Genomic DNA, 16,999 nt, shown 5'->3' on the forward strand with positions numbered 1-16,999 from the left:
TATAGCTCAATCAAAGCTGAAGCAACTATACAAAAAAAGACACATTCAAACAACAAATCTAACTTCACCTCTAACAGTCTATAAAGATGGCAAGGACAATTTACAAGGATTCGCGAAAAAGGTGCGTTTTAAGGGAACTGCGGAAAGAGTCCTTAGAAGCAGAATGGCGAACAGAGGAAGGGAGAGAATTCCAGACAATGTGTGTGTATGTGTGTGTGTGTGTGTGTGTGTGTGTATTTGTGTGTGTGCGTGTGCGTGTGCGTGTGTGTGTGTGTGTGTGTGTGTGTGTGTGTGTGTGTGTGTGCGCATATAACTTCACACACACACACACACACACACACATACACACACACACGCGCGCGCGCGCACATACACACATTCTCTCTCTCACACACACACACACACACACACACACACACACACACACACACACACACATACACACACCCACCACAACACAACACAAACGCACGCGCGCGCGCGCACATACATTCAAATGATACACCCTATTCCTTTCCAACTCCGCCCATTCCACATTTGTTGCCCTCCCCACCACCACACACCCCGAACATAAAAACAACAACAACAACTGTGCCTTCTTATGAAATACTGAACTAAAATGACTCTAAAGATATTCTGACTTTGTTTTCAGCAACCCTGAAACTCTGACCCGTCATCTAACAATGGCAACCATGCACGTCATAGCAACGACCGTCGCCATCTTCTTCATGACGTCATCGGTCTCTGCTGCAACCACCAAAGACGTCACGATCCCTTACTACGGTGATGCCATCCTGAGTTGCTTTGAAAACGCCACCGACATGCCCGGTCCCGGCGGCAGGTGGTTCTGGATCACGCCAGGTGCCACGGTCATCGATGGACCCGGCAGCGAATTCCCCAAGAACGTTGAGCTGGTGAACAAAACCGAGATACACATGCTGAACGTCACCAAAGTCGACGACGACCAGTTCGGCTATTACACATGTGTCATTATCAACAGCATGGGTAACGTCACGCTGATGCGCTGGGGTGTCAACGTGAACGGCGCCGACTTCAGCGCGCTGGAGGAACAGTACCGGGAAAGCGCCATCATCGGAGCCATCGCGGCGGGCGTTATGCTGGTGGTGGTCGGCGGAGCCTGCATCATCTGGAACTACCGCTACAGCAAGCGCTCGAGAAGCGGCAACAGCAGCGAGCGTTCCAGCAGCATCGAGGACGACCTGAAGAAGCCCTCCCCCCACATGTACGCCAACGAAGCCTACGTCTCTTCGCACGTCGTCACTCCCGCGGACATTGAGATGGTGGAGACCCCGGACGAGAAAACCAACGGTTCGGCGGCGGTGACTGATGGGGACGATGGGGAAAAGAACGGCGGGGCCGAGTCATTCCGAATGTAAAGTTTGGTTGTAGAGGATGGATGCGCAGTTTTTAGACGGCAAGCGTGGCAGGACAGTTGGATACGTGTTGTACGTGTTCGCCCCTGGGGCTCTGAACGGCAAAATCCAAAGTGTTATTGTTCTTTTGTTTGTTTTTCTTTTTGAGAAGCCAGTAACGGAACTCTCAGCTTTATCTTGAACAGATACTTTGTAATTTTACAAGTAACGGCAACATCTAAAATGTTGTTTCTTTTTTGTATATTTTTCCTTTTAAAAAGCCAGTCACGAAACTCACAGCTTTAAATGTTAGTGAATTAGTTTTGTTAGTGAATTAGTTTTGTTAGTGAACGGCAAAATCGAAAGTTTGGTTTTTCTGTTCCCTTTGAAAAGCAATTAACGAAACTCGCAGCTTTAAATGTACAATAATGTGGTTTGTTATTTATAAGTATCCAGCATCTGAACCAAGCTCATCTGACCGTTGTATCTTACACGCTTGTGGTGATCAAACTAAAGTCCCATTGTACGAAGCTTAAGGTTTAAACGGAGAGAGAGAGAGAGAGAGAGAGAGATAGAGAGAGAGGGAGAGAGAGAGAGAGAGAGAGATATAGAGTGTGTGTGTGTGTGTGTGTGTGTGTGTGTGTGTGTGTGTGTGTGTGTGTGTGAGAGAGAGAGAGAGAGAGAGAGAGAGAGAGAGAATGAGAGAGAGAGAGAGAGAGAGAGAGAGAGAGAGAGAGAGAGAGAGAGGGGGGACAAACAGACAGACAGACAGACAGACAGACAGACAGAAAGGCAATCATGGAAGCTTATTCTGACTGTAACATCCTGATTACAAACTTGAACATATTAGGGGATAAATCCACACACAATAATTGTGCTGTTAGCAGGTAATCTCACAAAACAAAAGTGTAAAAAACGAATAATATGATCATGTAAATAATGACATTGACACTCTGAACAACAACAACAACAACAACAACAACAACAACAACAACAACAACAACAACAACAACAACAACAACAACAACAACAACAACAACAACAACAACTCATCCAAACCACAAGAAAAATACAAACGCACAAACTAAAATGACTTAAATAACTGTTGTGCTTGTATATTGTATGCGTTCTAAATCATTTGCTATGTGTTTATGGTTGCATTGTAGCTGTTCTAACTAAAACAGTTTTAGTTTATTGTTTTGCTATCGCTGTCTCACTATTTAATGATTGCCTATTATAATCAATGCGTTCTATGTGTACACAAATGTAGTCAGATTGTTTGTACTATTGAAAGTTGATTTTTTACATGAAAATGATGAATATAGCTGTCAAAGAAGACTTGCATAGGAATCTCGTTGTGATGAAGCTGAAACATAATTTTGTTTTACCTCAATATGTTGTTTGAATGGTTCACAGCTGATTTTGGATGCACTGTAGTTCCCGCGTAGGCTACACAATCATATTCACCATCCCATATAATTATGTCCTGGCTTTTGCATTGAATAACAACACCCTTCCGTTCTGATTAAAAAAAATAACAAAATATTTAAAAAAAATAAAATAAAAAAAATAAAAAACGGGGCTGCGCAGTTGGTATTTTTCGCTCAATTAATTGAGCATTTTGACGTAGGTGTCAGTTGCAAAAAGATGTCACCACCAACAGCTCTACACAGGAAACAGCTTTGTGTTATATGTGTAAAGTGATATGTACGTATTTAGATCTCTTTATTCAGATGTTTTGTTCTTGTACATTAAAACAGAGAATGAAAGACAAAAAGGCTTTTTGGAGACGATTTTATAATTATAATCTACACATGTGAATTTGAGGATGTGTGTGTGTGTGTGTGTGTGTGTGTGTGTGTGTGTGTGTGTGTGTGTGTGTGTGTGTGTGTGTGTGTGTGTGTGTTGTTGTTGCTGTTGTGTGTTTTATGTGTGTGTGTGTGTGTGGGGGGGGGGGTGGGGTGGTTGTGTGTGTGTGTGTGTTTGTGTGTGTGTCTGCGCGTTCGTTCGTTCGTTCGTGTTCCATTGATAGATAGGAAGATAGGACCCTCGAATGAATTAGTAGAGCATTGGTGTAGATTCTAGCAGAGACCATAGAGTACACATCAGAGCAACCAATGGGACAAGGGAGACTACTGATAAACCAAACGTCTATAATTTACAAATGAGACGCAGCAGTTCACTGAAAAAGTGAACTTAACCACTTCTCACACAAACACAAATACGAACATTATAGTGTAAAAACACACAGGCACGCACGCACGCACGCACGCATACACACACACACACACACACACACACACACACACACACACACACACATAGGGACATACACACACACCCACACACACACATACATAAACACACACACACAACACCATATCAAATCAGTGGAGCCGAGTTTCCTTCTTTGGCCCATGCATTAGGATTCAGCAAGCTGTATATATACAAGATGTCAACAACCACCACTGATATAGCAGTATCCCTTCCTTATTAGCCCTCAAGCAATCCATTTAGGGAAAGCTGATGACAAGCCCTCTGCTGCCTTTCCGAGCTCTAAAACATCGCAGAACACAACCCTTGGCAGGAGTGTTTATGTTATCGCTCGGCCAGGAAAGAACAAATTTGCAAGCAAGACAAGGAAGAGAAATGAATTTCTGGCTGAAAATGTGCACAGTTAAGAAGTCACACACTGAGTCAGTTTAGTAGAAAGAGACATAGTCAGTACTATCAGGGCTGCTTAATAATAATACACACATTTTAAATCATCAGAATACACTCTCTGCAATCTTCTATACTGATTGCACAAAGAAACATTCAATGCGGAAGAAATCAGTTAAATACTGCTGTTTCCTACATGTCGAACCGGTACATAAGAATCACATTACACCGCCAACCGAAAGACCAAACTTGTCAAAGTTTTGTAAGTGAACACTACATCTTACAAGCAACAAAATATGCATGTTAGTGCATTTACACCTCCAGCATACATACAGATTAAACTTATTACGCTTAAAACAATATTTATGCTGTTTTCAAGAAAAAAAAAGTGAGTGTGGTTTAAGCTTTTTGAATATTCCGCGCAAATTTCGATGCTCCGCCTTGCAAGGTCACGGCGCCCGCTAGCTGCTGAAATCTGTGGCACCATGCATAGGCGGTAAAGGCGCCTTCCTGTAACATTTACGTGGTTTTAAGTGTGTTTAACATTTCTCAGTTCCTGGAGCCCTTGCAATGATTATAATGATGACAAGAAGCAGAAGTTTCAAAGTAGTGTTACAAAATGTGGTTGTCTTGAAACAATTAACACAGGGTTTTTTCCATGTTGAGTGCAGCTGAGAATAGTTCTGTGTGAACTCAGTTATGCTGGTCCGCAGTAACCGAGCCGCTACTGTCGGAACTCGCAATAAAAGATAGGCCTAACCACAAAAAACACAATCGGCACTTTCTTGAAAAATCTTCCTTAATCTATTGGTATATATATGATATTACACTGACTAACCTTTTCATCTAAACCCTAGTTCTTTACGAATGAATGTATTTTCTACTTTTGACGAGAAAAAAATAAAATGTATTCAGCTAGAGCCTATGCTTTCTTACTGCTGGGTCGGTGTCTGTAGCAGACGATACTTTGCCGCTCTGACAGAGAAACTGAATACAAGTCTAGAGTAAAGATAATGCAATGAACTTCGATATTTATCAACAGAGACAAAAGGTTCCTTTGGATATGCTTTCAAATAGAGATATTATATTCAGCAAGTATTTGTGTTGTTGAGTCAGTAGTGCATGATAACAGAGATATAATATAGCCTACATTGATCATCTATCTACATAATTATGTCTGATCACTGATGATAAGTTGGAACTCCATTTTGACAATTTTAACACAGATGCATATATTTTCGGGAAAGTGGGTGAAACACTGTACACTTTTCTTGGCAGTGCGGCGGATCTATCCAATTATAATTAAATTCCAATCTTTAATCCCCCCCCCCCCCCGGGCCTCTCTCCGGCTGCTGTTTCTAAACTCATCTTCTTTTATTTTGTTAATCTGTTTGGGGGGCTGGGGAGGGGGGGGGGGGGGGGGGTTGTGTGCTTTACAGAGCTCTGTTAAACAGATTGCTATTTAACCTGTGTTACGGCCACTTCAGTGAATGCAACTCGGTTCATCCATACTGTGGCATACATAATCCCGTTTATTTAAGACGGAAGCACGTGACCATCCTGGCAATACTCTCTAGATAGATAAAAGAAAGTGTTAGCAGATTATATTTCACAGTTTTGGTTTTAATCAATAAGTGCTTGAAGCGATTTTAAATTAGCATAATGATTGACCTTGCTAAAATGTGCAACTGAGATACTTTATCGAAGTTTTTAATACAACATTTTGATGCAGTCATGGCAACGCGTATGCTTCAAAATGTCGTCTGCAAAACCCCCACATACATAGCAAAAAAGATCTGGTCTTCGCTTTGCAGACTTCTCCAAGAGTTTTTACTGAGACTCGGTTCCGAGATTCTGAATTATAAACAGTGGCCACCAGAGATAAACAACGCCAACTCGCCTGCAGGCTAGCGGCGAAAGACAAACCGTTTAACGCTTGACGAGCAGGGGCTAGTGTTTTGTCAGCACACGCTAAACAAAACAAGGCAGCTATAACACAGGACTGTGAGCTCTAATACTGAATTCGCCTCCACTGTTTTGATATGCACACACACACACACACACACATACACACAAACACACATACACACACTCACACAACGAAAAGCACAGTAATGGAACCTTCAGATCCACTCTCCAACTGGCTTACTCACTTGTATCAGCAAAGGAAGAATCAAAAGAATCAAACAAACAAAAAGGAATTGCTTCGAACTAACAGGCTTACAAAATGAGCCAGCAACCAACCAACAGAAATGATACACATGTACAGACAGTCTTTTATACAGACAGACAGTCGGTCGCACGGACAGAGAGACAAACGCATATAACACATTGACAGACAAACGCATATAACACATTGACAGACAAACGCATATATATAACAAATTGACAGACAAACACAGACAGACACGTAGACACACAGAAACATGCACACACTCAGACACACACACACACACACACACACACACACACACACACACACACACACACACACACACACACACACACACACACACACGAACGCACGCACACACACACACACACACACACACACACACACACACACACACACACACACGCACACACACACACACACACACACGCAGCAGGGCCGGACCCAGGGGGGGTTCCAGGGGTTCCGGAACCCCACCCCTGGAAAAAGCATGTACCTTGCTTTGACTTTTACTAGTTTTAGCACCAAAACAATGCTGCTCTTAACCCTCAAAACAAGGCCCAGAATGCACCAGATTGCACAGATTTTAACCGTTTTTCAAAAATTTTCCGGGGGAGCATGCCCCCTGACCCCCCTAGTTCGCGCGCCTGTTTTGCAGGCGCGCGCTTGTGGCTTCGCCACTTCGCTGATTTGCCCCCCCCCCCAAAAAAAAAGGAGGAACCCCCCCCCCTTACAACTCATTTGGGCCGGCCCTGCGCAGGTATTGTTCGCACTCACGCACACACGTACGTACGTACGTACGTACGTACGTACGCACACGCACGCACCCATGTACGCACACACACACTCACACACACACACACACACACACACACACACACACACACACACACACACACACACACACACACACACACACACACACACAATATACATCGATTAAGCTTACATCGTTGACCATATAGACAAAATAAATAAAAACTTCAACAAAGACTTTTAATAGAAAAGACACGATTGTTTATGGGGGGGAATAGGGAGCATTTTAAGATGGAGCGGAAGGGGGGGGGGGGGCGGTTGGAGGGGAACGGTGTTGGTTCGGGGATTGATAGTAGGGGAAATAGAGCATAATCTTTGACCCATGGAGGCAGGAGAGGGCATTTGTCTAGACGGCCTTTTGTGGCGACACTTTAGCTCACCAATTTTAACAACTCGAAAAAACAAATCCATGGTACCAGTATTATCATCACTAAACAAGTGACAAGCAAACTAAAACATGCATTTCTATCGCGGTTAACAAAAATCAAGGCTGCAAAATATCTATCTCAATCTGTCTTTATCCTTGTGTTTCTAAAAGGTATGCAAGCCAATGTATGCCCAGCCGTGCTAGTGAAGGGTCACGTGCGGACTTGAAGTATTCTCAAACACAAGCAGCAACAGGGTGCGAGTGCATTCAGAATGGGTGCGAGTGAAACAACTCGAGATCGTCTTTCAGCGATGAAGGCTAAATCGCAGCCCATAGATAAACACTTCAAAGAACTCTTCCGACAATTTCAAACTCCCTCTTGTCAATCCTTTTGCTTATCCAGTTCAAGGAAAGTAAACTTCGGTATCTGGTCGCGATGTTTTCATGTTCAGCTGCTTATGATTTCCTTTCTGTGGCCCCTGTTTTTAATTAGGTTTGGAGACACCTTTTGGAGCCTCAGCGTACAAAGTAAGTGCATCTCAGAGAAACCTTATCCACCTACGTTTTTCATAAGGCCTTACAACAAACTGTCCGCACTGAATTGAGAAAAAAATCGGGGTCAGAGAGAAAAGGGTGCACCAAACTGCGAACAGTGTGAAATACAAGCCTTTACGACAAACAGTGTTGAATTGAAAAGCAAATCTAACATGACGCGAATACGTTATGCAACCTTTATACCAACCCTGAAAAGGTTTTGAGAAAGAAAACTGCATGCTATGACGAGTGACATTGGCCCGTACCTCAGACACACATCGAAAGGACGCAACCGATTTTTTTCTCTCTCATAGATTGCAGAATTGCCAATGACGAAAACGAAACGAATTTTTTTCTGTCCCTTTGTGTAAAACTAGTATTAAGTACGAAAGAACAAGCTATATCTATTTTTATTAACGTACTCTAAAACATGGCCTCTGTCAATGCAGCTGGTTTGCCGCTTCTTAGGGAAGTATGCAATGTCATGACACTAAGAGTATAGGACGAACCTGAAAGCGATCGAGCTGTTGAAAGGGAGAGGTATTGAAACGAAATTCTAAAAGCTCAAAAGGTATTGACCGACTTTCGTCAACTAAACTATAAAAAATTTAAAAAAAAAGCTAAAGTGATACAGACAAAAAAAAAAAACAGACTTGAGGACACATGAACGCACGCACGCAAGCACCACCGACCCCCCCCCCGACCCCCCCCCCCGACCCCCCCCCCCCCCATCTTTGACCCCGAAAACTCAGAAGCGCAAAAGTGTAACTATCTGAATCTGGATCTGGATTCTCTACGTTGCAGGAACCACTGTTGGTCATCTTCGCAACGGATGCGGGAGAGCGCATAATAATAATTTAGAGTACAATAAAAGTCCTGACTTTGGTGGGACAAGTCATATAGTCCCGTCACATCAATGTTTTTCCACTCTTAGTGACTTATTAAAATGTTAAAAACTGAGCTCTGTAGGTGGTCAGTGTTGGGGCAACCCTGATGCCGGCAGTCTCAGCGCTGAAGTTGCTGCGCTGCATGGCTGGCTGGGCTGGTCGTGCTGGAAGTTCTGCGTCACTCAGCTGATTCCACTCTGCAACTGTCCGTACGAAGAAGGAGTTCTTGTACTGGTCTGTCTTGCAGGTGAGGATGCGGAAGCCTCGTGTGTTGTTTACAGCTTGCCTCTCGATAATATTGCTGCTATCATACCCCTGGAACCTTGTGGGGATGACTCTCCGCCGTCCGCTCACGGCGGGGGTGAGAAACTTGTCTGGAGGGAGTGCGGGGATCAGGCCCTCAGAGATCCTGTTGAGGAGGTTGAGGCGTAACTGCCTGCGTCGCTCTTCCAGTGGGGGGAGGTTCAGCTAGGTTCCTCAGCATGTCGGTGACGCAGCCCGGGCTTCTTGACTTGTAGTCTCGCGTGATAAAGCGGGCTGCTTGGCGCTGAACTCTCTCCAGCCTCTCGGTGTCCCGCCGGAGGTAAGGGTCCCACACGGTAGCTCCATACTCCAGCGTGGATCGGACGAGTGTTATGTACGCCAGGCGCCTGCACTCCTGTGGGCAGTTCCGGAGATTCCGGCGTAGGAAGCCCACAGTTGATCCAGCTTTGCAGCAGATGTTGGAGATGTGGGAAGACCAATTCAGGTCGGCGGAGAGTAGTACTCCAAGGTAGGGGTTGTGTTGGACCTGCTGGAGGATGACGTTATCCAGGCTGTATAAGTAGGACGATTTGCTTCTGCTGGAGAGGATGTAGCACTTTTGCGCGTTAAAGCGCATGCCCCACTTCTTGGCCCAGATCTCCAGCTGTTTCAGGTCTGCCTTAAGGGTGAGGTGGTCATGGGAGGTGTGGATCTCCCGGTACAGCAAGCAGTCATCTGCGAAGAGTCGTACTGTTGACTTCGTAGATTCGGGCAGGTCATTGATGTGGCACAGGAACATCAGGGGTCCTAAAACAGTGCCTTGGGGGACGCCCGATAGGACTGCCGCTTCTTCGGACGCTTCACCCTCCACTACCACTCTCATCGTCCGCTTCGTTAGGAAGTTCGTCAGCCACGCGTGGATAGGCCCGCGTACTCCGTAGTGGTCCATCTTCTGTAGGAGTCTACCATGGGGGACCGTGTCGAAGGCCTTGCTAAAATCGCCAGAAGCGAAGGTTACACACACAGATGATGAACTAGCTGTTTCCCCGGGGAAAAAAGGATTTTTAACAGTTAACGGAAAAACAAACCATGAACTTTATATTCGCATACAGAAGAGTGTTTTGGGGTCCAGATGGTGTTTTTCCCCGCAATGACGTCACTGAGAGATTGACTACTTTGACGTCATCAGCCAGACACCTTGTCCCGTGGGTGAGACTGAAGACGGTGTGGATGACGCATAACTTGGTTAATAATAATAATAATAATAAAGATAGCTTATATAGCGCCGCTTCACAAATTTAACTATGCTCTTAGCGCTGTACATCGAGATATAACAATTTCAATAATATAAATACAAAGATGATATTATAATAATACACATTTACAAATATCACTCACGTGCATACATCCTCGTGCACACCACGCGCATACACACTCCCACTCATTAACAAGTGCTTCCATCCCCCTGCCACTGAGATGTTCATATACCCCCCTGGACAAGCTCACACCATGTCCGTCTCCTCTCTGGACTGTACATACACTCAGCAAGAAAAAGAAAGACTAAATGCAAATTTCATACAGAACCCTACAGCTCAATCAAAGCTGAAGCAACTATACAAAAAAGAAACATTCAAACAACAAATCTAACTTCACCTCTAACAGTCTATAAAGATGGCAAGGACAATTTACAAGGATTCGCGAAAAAGGTGCGTTTTAAGGGAACTGCGGAAAGAGTCCTTAGAAGCAGAATGGCTTTATGATGAATGAAAAATGATCAATATTTTGTCAATGGGGAGGGTGTGTTGTTTTCACGCAAGCACAAACTCCAAGTTAAAACCAACCGACATTGTTCGACGCAACAAAACACCTCTTACTTCTTTTCTTTATACATCATTCAATTATATTCATGAATTCCCCTCACTTCCCGTTGTTGTTGTTGTTGTTGTTGTTGTTGTTGTTGTTGTTGTCGTTGTCGTTGTCGTTGTCGTCGTTGTCGTCGTCGTCGTCGTTGTCGTTGTCGTTGTTGTTGTTGTTGTCGTCGTCGTTGTTGTTGTCGTTGTTGTTGTTGTGTTGTTTGTGTTGTTGTTGTTTTTGTTCTTGTTGTTTTGCCACGAAATTGCAGCAATATGCTCAGCCTTCACCTTTCGCCGAATAATGGACAAGAAAGGAAGTCTCGGCCATCGCCTTCATAATACAAGCTAAATTACATAACCTTTGACCCAAACTTTACTTCAGAAATGCACCCAATCCTTTTTGAAGACAATGAACTAAGCTTCACGCTCTCTTTGACAAATTGATGTGCGCAATGCCGTGTCACGAAATTACAAACGCTCACATTCTTCTGCAATGAAGCGTCTACATATAAAAGACAATGGATAACATGTCACTGAATAAGAAAGCACAATTAGAAACTCCCGCTGATATGTTACAGCGTTGTTGTTCTCTCATTTATTGCAGAAGATGCCATAGGATAAGACGTGTTTTTTTTTTACTGTAAGTATTACTGAAATAGTAGTCCATATCGTTCAAGAACATAAATAAATAACAACTAAATTAATGAAAGCAAGCAGTTCGCTTTTGAAAGGAACTGGTCCTGGTATTTCTGTCAGTTGCAACACATTTTCATCGGCAGTTCATTTTCATCGGATTTAATGTGCCATTCTGAAGGCACTCTTCATTAATTTTCCTTTTATTTCTCATTTATTAAATTATATATTCTCAGGATTTAGCGATATTTTGATAAACACTAATTGTGTAATTAATTTCTATACAGGATTGTGTCTGAAATTGAATTTGGTAGTTTTGGAAAAATTCAACATCCACAGCAAGTAATAGCCCTTTGTGTTTTCACTATAAAAATAACACTTTGCAAAGCTGTCTTCAAATCTATTTCAAGTGTTTAATTTGATTAACATAAATCTATACAGAAACCTATAGTTTCAGTGAATATAATTATGTCAAATGCTAATTTCTTTATGTCGGTGTTTTATGTCTAAAACAAGCATATTGTGTCCAACAGGACAGACAGTCTTCCCGTCTTGTCATCCACGATGCCACTGAGAAACCTTCACCTTGGAATACTGGTTGTCCTGGCAACGACAGGGGTCACTCAAGGTCACAGTGTGCAAGTTTTGTACCACTCTTCCGTGAACTTTTCGTGTCACCCGAACTTCGCTGATCTGAACGAGACCAGCGCTGAGTCACCGGCTTTGTACCGTTTGTGGATTTTGCCAAATAAAGATGTTCTGGAACCCAATACCACAGGTGAGGCAAATTTACAACAAAGACGCATGTTCAAGTACAATACAATACACTACAATACTAGTTTATTTTGACCACGTCCCAGCATCAGACAAGAAGAGTGTAAGGCTAATTCATATACACATAAACAAAGATTAAAGTCAAAGTCAAAGTCGACAGTCAAATTATGCCAGTAGAATTACGAAACGGGTAGACTTAACGTTCGAAAATCAAGAATCAGAATCAAAATCAAAATCAAAACTTATTTAAAATTCGATAGGTAACAGTTCTTGAGAAGGTTTCGTTTTGTCCTGAGTCAAACGCTCCAATAAATTAACCTTTCTTGTTTTGTTTTTTAATTCACGCCGAAAGAATTCGAAATTTTGCAATGACAATCACTTGCAATTAGCACACACACAATCCTCTGCCTTATCTGATCATGCAGGTCGCTCCGATGTTGAGGTACTGAACAATGGCGCCATGCTGCGCGTGAAAGACGTGAGCGACGAGGACTTTGGGCTGTACGACTGCCTGATTGAGGTCAACAGGCCCAACCGGCGCTTCACTCTCCAAAGGCACGGGATCAACGTGAACGGCGCGTACTTTGGTGACCTCATGGCCCTCAAGTACCGTGGCATGATAATCACAGGTAAGTTTCCGCCATATTTACCTGTAGAAAACGTTACCAGCACAGAATCAGCCTCAACTTCATGGCCCTTAAGTACCGTGGCATGATCATCACTGGTACGTTGCCGTCGTATTTACCTGTAGAAAACTTTACTAGCACAGAATCAGCCTCAACCTCAACTCTCAAGTACCGTAGCATGATTATTACTGACACATGTCCGGGATATGTACCTGTAGAAAACTCTGCAGACAGGGGGTTTACCTTGTAGTATGATCATTACTGGCAAACCTCCGGATATTTACCTGCTCAAAACTTTAGAGACAGGGTCATCGTGACATGATTATTCCATGTACTGGCACATTTCCCAGACGATATCCATGTCCCATCCCCGTGTTACCACCGTTGCACGCAAAGGACCTCGGTTATTCTGCCGGAAGTGCAGGTGGCTGATTACACACACGATCACGCCTGGGTAGCGTGACTTTGGAAAGTACGAAATGGAATTTTCACATGTAATCAAAACATGCAACTTATCTCTTCCCATCTTTACACTTTTTAGGCCTGATCTTCCTATCTGTGTGCTTTGTTACAAGAAGGATTATTTTGTCAAAATATGTAGACAGTAGCAGACATGCCTTATTTGTTGTGATATTGCAATCTACTTATGCAACCAAACAGAGCGCAAGGGTTCATCTCTTTCTATAGATGATTTGCATGTCTCATCGCTCGAGCACATTGCTTCGTTACAAAACCTTTTTCTTCAAAATGGTAGCAATAGGCATTAACACATTTTCTATAGTGCTTTTGTAATCTTCACATGCTATCTAAACATGCGGAGGGACTCTGCCCTTGTACACGAATGTCTTTTTGCATATGCTCCGCCGGTCTGATCGCTGGGGCAGTGTGCTTCGTGACAAGACTTAACAAAAAAAGTACTGGTAGGTATAGGCCTTTCTCTATTGTGCTCTTCACATGCAATCGAAACACGCACAGGGATTCATGCCTTTCTATATCACGATCCGCAGGTCTAATCGCTGGAGCTGTTTGCTTCGTTACCATGGGCCTGTTCTGCTTCATGTACAACAAGTACCAGGCAAGGGCAGACAATCAGGCCGAGGAGGAAAAAGCTGAGACCATGGACAACCTCACCAAACACGCAGCCAGCCAGAAACAAACCACAAAGAAACCTATGACGGAGTACACCAACGTTGCTTACGTTACGGACGGGGAGGAAGAAAAAGACAAGCCATCCCCAACCCAGAAACCGATGACGCAGCACGCAGAAACTGCTGACGCAGAGGATGTCCGCGGCAAGAAGGAGCAGGCTCCTCAACCCCCTTCCTCCGCAACGCAGCAGCAACAAGAACTTCGCAACTTTGCTGCTGCTGATGGGGCTGATGCGAATATCATTAAAACCAAGTTTTAGGGGAGGGATTAAGCGTGTACGACCCGAAGATAAATGCGACAGCGCGCGAGAAAAATGTACACATTAATTTTATTGGAACTTATTTTTGACAAAATTAGATTTTAATGGGTGCAAAACAACAGATTCATTCTATTGTCCTTACTTAAGACATTCAAGCGTCTCACTGCACACGGGCCTAGTACGGAAGGTTTATGGGAATTCAACTCAGAAGGGACCGTATTAATTTGCTTAAACTGCCCACATGAACGCAGAGCTTGTAATGATATGTTCAGCTTTTTAGTATTTCCCCATTTGGTTCTTAGATTAATATGACTCCGTAGAGCATTTTAAATCAAATGAAGATGAAACTCGCTGGCCGCTAGTTAATTTCAATGCTTTTTATTCTCTCTAGTGTCAAGAGATTGCTTCGCATAACTGTCACTGTACTTACTCTTGTTGCACGTGTCGCATGCACTTGGAGCCCTTTGTTACTCAGAGCTGTAGAGTCTAACAAGCTCAAAAGTTAAACTCAGTGAATCTTCACTTGCCGGCGGCTTTCAGAATATTACTCTGAAGGATGTTGTGAGACTTGTGCTACCTTTCCCCTAACGCTGTCAAAAATGCTCGTTAATAGATTACGGCTAATGGAGATAAACAAAGGGCAGGATAGGGCAGGATCTCAACTCCAATTAAAGGCACAGTAAGCCTCCCGTAAACCATCACAGATACTGTCAGGCTTTTACACACAGTACAAACACCCTTCCATTTGAACGCTCACCGAACGGGAACATCCTAGGTGCCCTACGTAAAGAGCTAGCTATTTTCAAAGAATTAATTTTGCGGATTGTCTGTCAGACAATCGGACGGTGCTTTTTTTGCGCTTCTGACCTAACTTTTGAAATCAAAATAATAAATTGACAGCTTGTTACACAAACATTCTTGAATCATAAAAGAAAGAAATCTTTTTTCATCAAGACAAGATCAGAACAATACGAAGTTTTGAAAGTTTAAAAAAAGATAGCCCGGAAGCAGGGTCACGCAAGGTCGTGGTTCTCGTAGCAGACGACGCTGCCTGGCGCCAGTTCCTCTGAACCGTTAACCGCCACTGCTCCAGTTCGCAGCCGTTTCAATGTTGCATTTCAGATTCAAAGGTACACAACAACGAGCTATTGCACATAAGCTTACAGAGATTAATTTGCATTGAAATGACAAACTGGCGGCTAAATTGTGAAAAAAGGGAAACTGGATTACACGGGTTCACGATGGCTCAGAGGTAAGATAAACCACACAAAAATAAATTATTTGAAAATTGCTCGCTCTTTACGGTGGGCACCTAGAATGTTCTCAAGCAGTGAGTGTTTAAATGAAATGGTGTTTGTACTGTGTGTAAAAGCCTGACAGTATCTGTGATGTTTTACGGGAGGCTTACTGTGCCTTTAACAACAATAAGGGGGAAAAGTCATTATCACGTACAAACAAAGAAAAGGGTCATATATTCGTCGATAGAATTAAACTGTTGGGCAATCAAATCGAGCAGTAGGAAGTATAAATTTAAAACATTAAACAAAAATATACAAATTGGGAAGGTTGACGTATTAGGTAACCGATAGGGGAAATAAGAAATGATATCTTCTTCTTCTTGTCGTTCGCTGTTAGATCGTCAAGTCCGGACTGCACGGCGAAACGTGCTGTCCTCTCCAAGTCCTCTTTGGGGCCGTATAGCTTCTTTTGTAGGGCTGTCTCCTCTGGCCAGGTGGTGTCCCTCAGAGCACTGTGGTATGGACAAGCCTGCAGGATGTGACTACTTCCAATTCAGTAGGGGGGGCGACTATCCTCAACCCGGCGGGTCCCCAGGTGGCGGATAGGGGAACGGCCCCCAGATATGGGGGCCAGCTGCGAATATAGAATAAGCAGTCCCGGACCAACTAGCGGTGTCTTTACCAGGACGGGGTGGGTTGGCAGATGGCACTGACTACCCTATAAATGCCCTACGTGTCCGATGACGGTTACACCATGCGAGTAAGAGCCGCATTAAAAGCTCTAGCCCCGGGGTGGGATCCCCGGTAAGAAATCCCCCATGTGTTCCCAGGTTTAGGTTTTTGAGCCAGGAACTAAGGGCGGGGTAACCCCGAAAGAAACCTAAGGGCTGAAGTCGGAGGATCTGGGCCAACAGATCCACGCAAAAACGCAAAATGAAATGTCGACAGAACCTTTGATATAACCAACAGTGTATATGATGATTATTGTTGCAGTTTCTGCGAAAACAGTTACTGTGGTCAAAACTATTGTTATATGCATCCCAATATGTTTTCCATTTCGTTTTACAATGTGCTAATACTAATACTTCCCTTGTAATTTTAGAAGTTCAGCTTGAAGTGTGAGTCAGTGACCACAGTAAATTTTGTTTTCATTTTGGTCAACTTTGCCCTCGCTTTTCTCCCATCAGAGGGTTTAGTCAACAATGCCCAAAGTTGCAGAAATGGCCATATTTACAGTGTACTTATAGTATGATATCGACATATCCACCCAGTTATGATTCTTTAACCTGTTTATTGTTGCATGCATTATAGTGACGTCTATATGCTGGCAATGTAAAGTCAGAAAACTAGTTGTTCAAAACTGCTGCGATTTTTTCCGTTTTGTAAGGAGTGTCCACTATCTGCTTTTCTTAT

General features: G+C 43.5%; 2 protein-coding genes across 2 annotated transcripts in view; both read left to right on the plus strand.

Moving 5' to 3' along the window:
- Positions 1-650: 650 nt before the first annotated feature.
- Positions 651-3,150, plus strand: LOC138954953 (uncharacterized; the record flags this gene model as incomplete). Its single annotated transcript, XM_070326689.1, is given in 1 exon segment — positions 651-3,150. A coding segment is annotated over 1 exon segment (714 nt). The 3' UTR covers positions 1,398-3,150.
- An 8,286-nt stretch (positions 3,151-11,436) lies between these two features.
- The window catches only part of LOC138954952 (uncharacterized), a 6,206-nt gene continuing 643 nt past the window's right edge, over positions 11,437-16,999 (plus strand). Inside the window, exons 1-4 of the mRNA XM_070326688.1 lie at positions 11,437-11,547; positions 12,074-12,318; positions 12,740-12,943; positions 13,948-16,999. The exon at positions 13,948-16,999 is cut by the window's right edge and continues 643 nt beyond it. Coding sequence (XP_070182789.1) covers positions 11,477-11,547; positions 12,074-12,318; positions 12,740-12,943; positions 13,948-14,348 — 921 coding nt within the window. The 5' untranslated portion in view covers positions 11,437-11,476 and the 3' untranslated portion in view covers positions 14,349-16,999. The remainder of the gene's footprint in view (positions 11,548-12,073; positions 12,319-12,739; positions 12,944-13,947) is intronic.

The sequence above is a fragment of the Littorina saxatilis genome, unplaced genomic scaffold (assembly GCF_037325665.1).
Source record: "Littorina saxatilis isolate snail1 unplaced genomic scaffold, US_GU_Lsax_2.0 scaffold_1659, whole genome shotgun sequence".
Lineage (NCBI taxonomy): Eukaryota > Metazoa > Mollusca > Gastropoda > Littorinimorpha > Littorinidae > Littorina > Littorina saxatilis.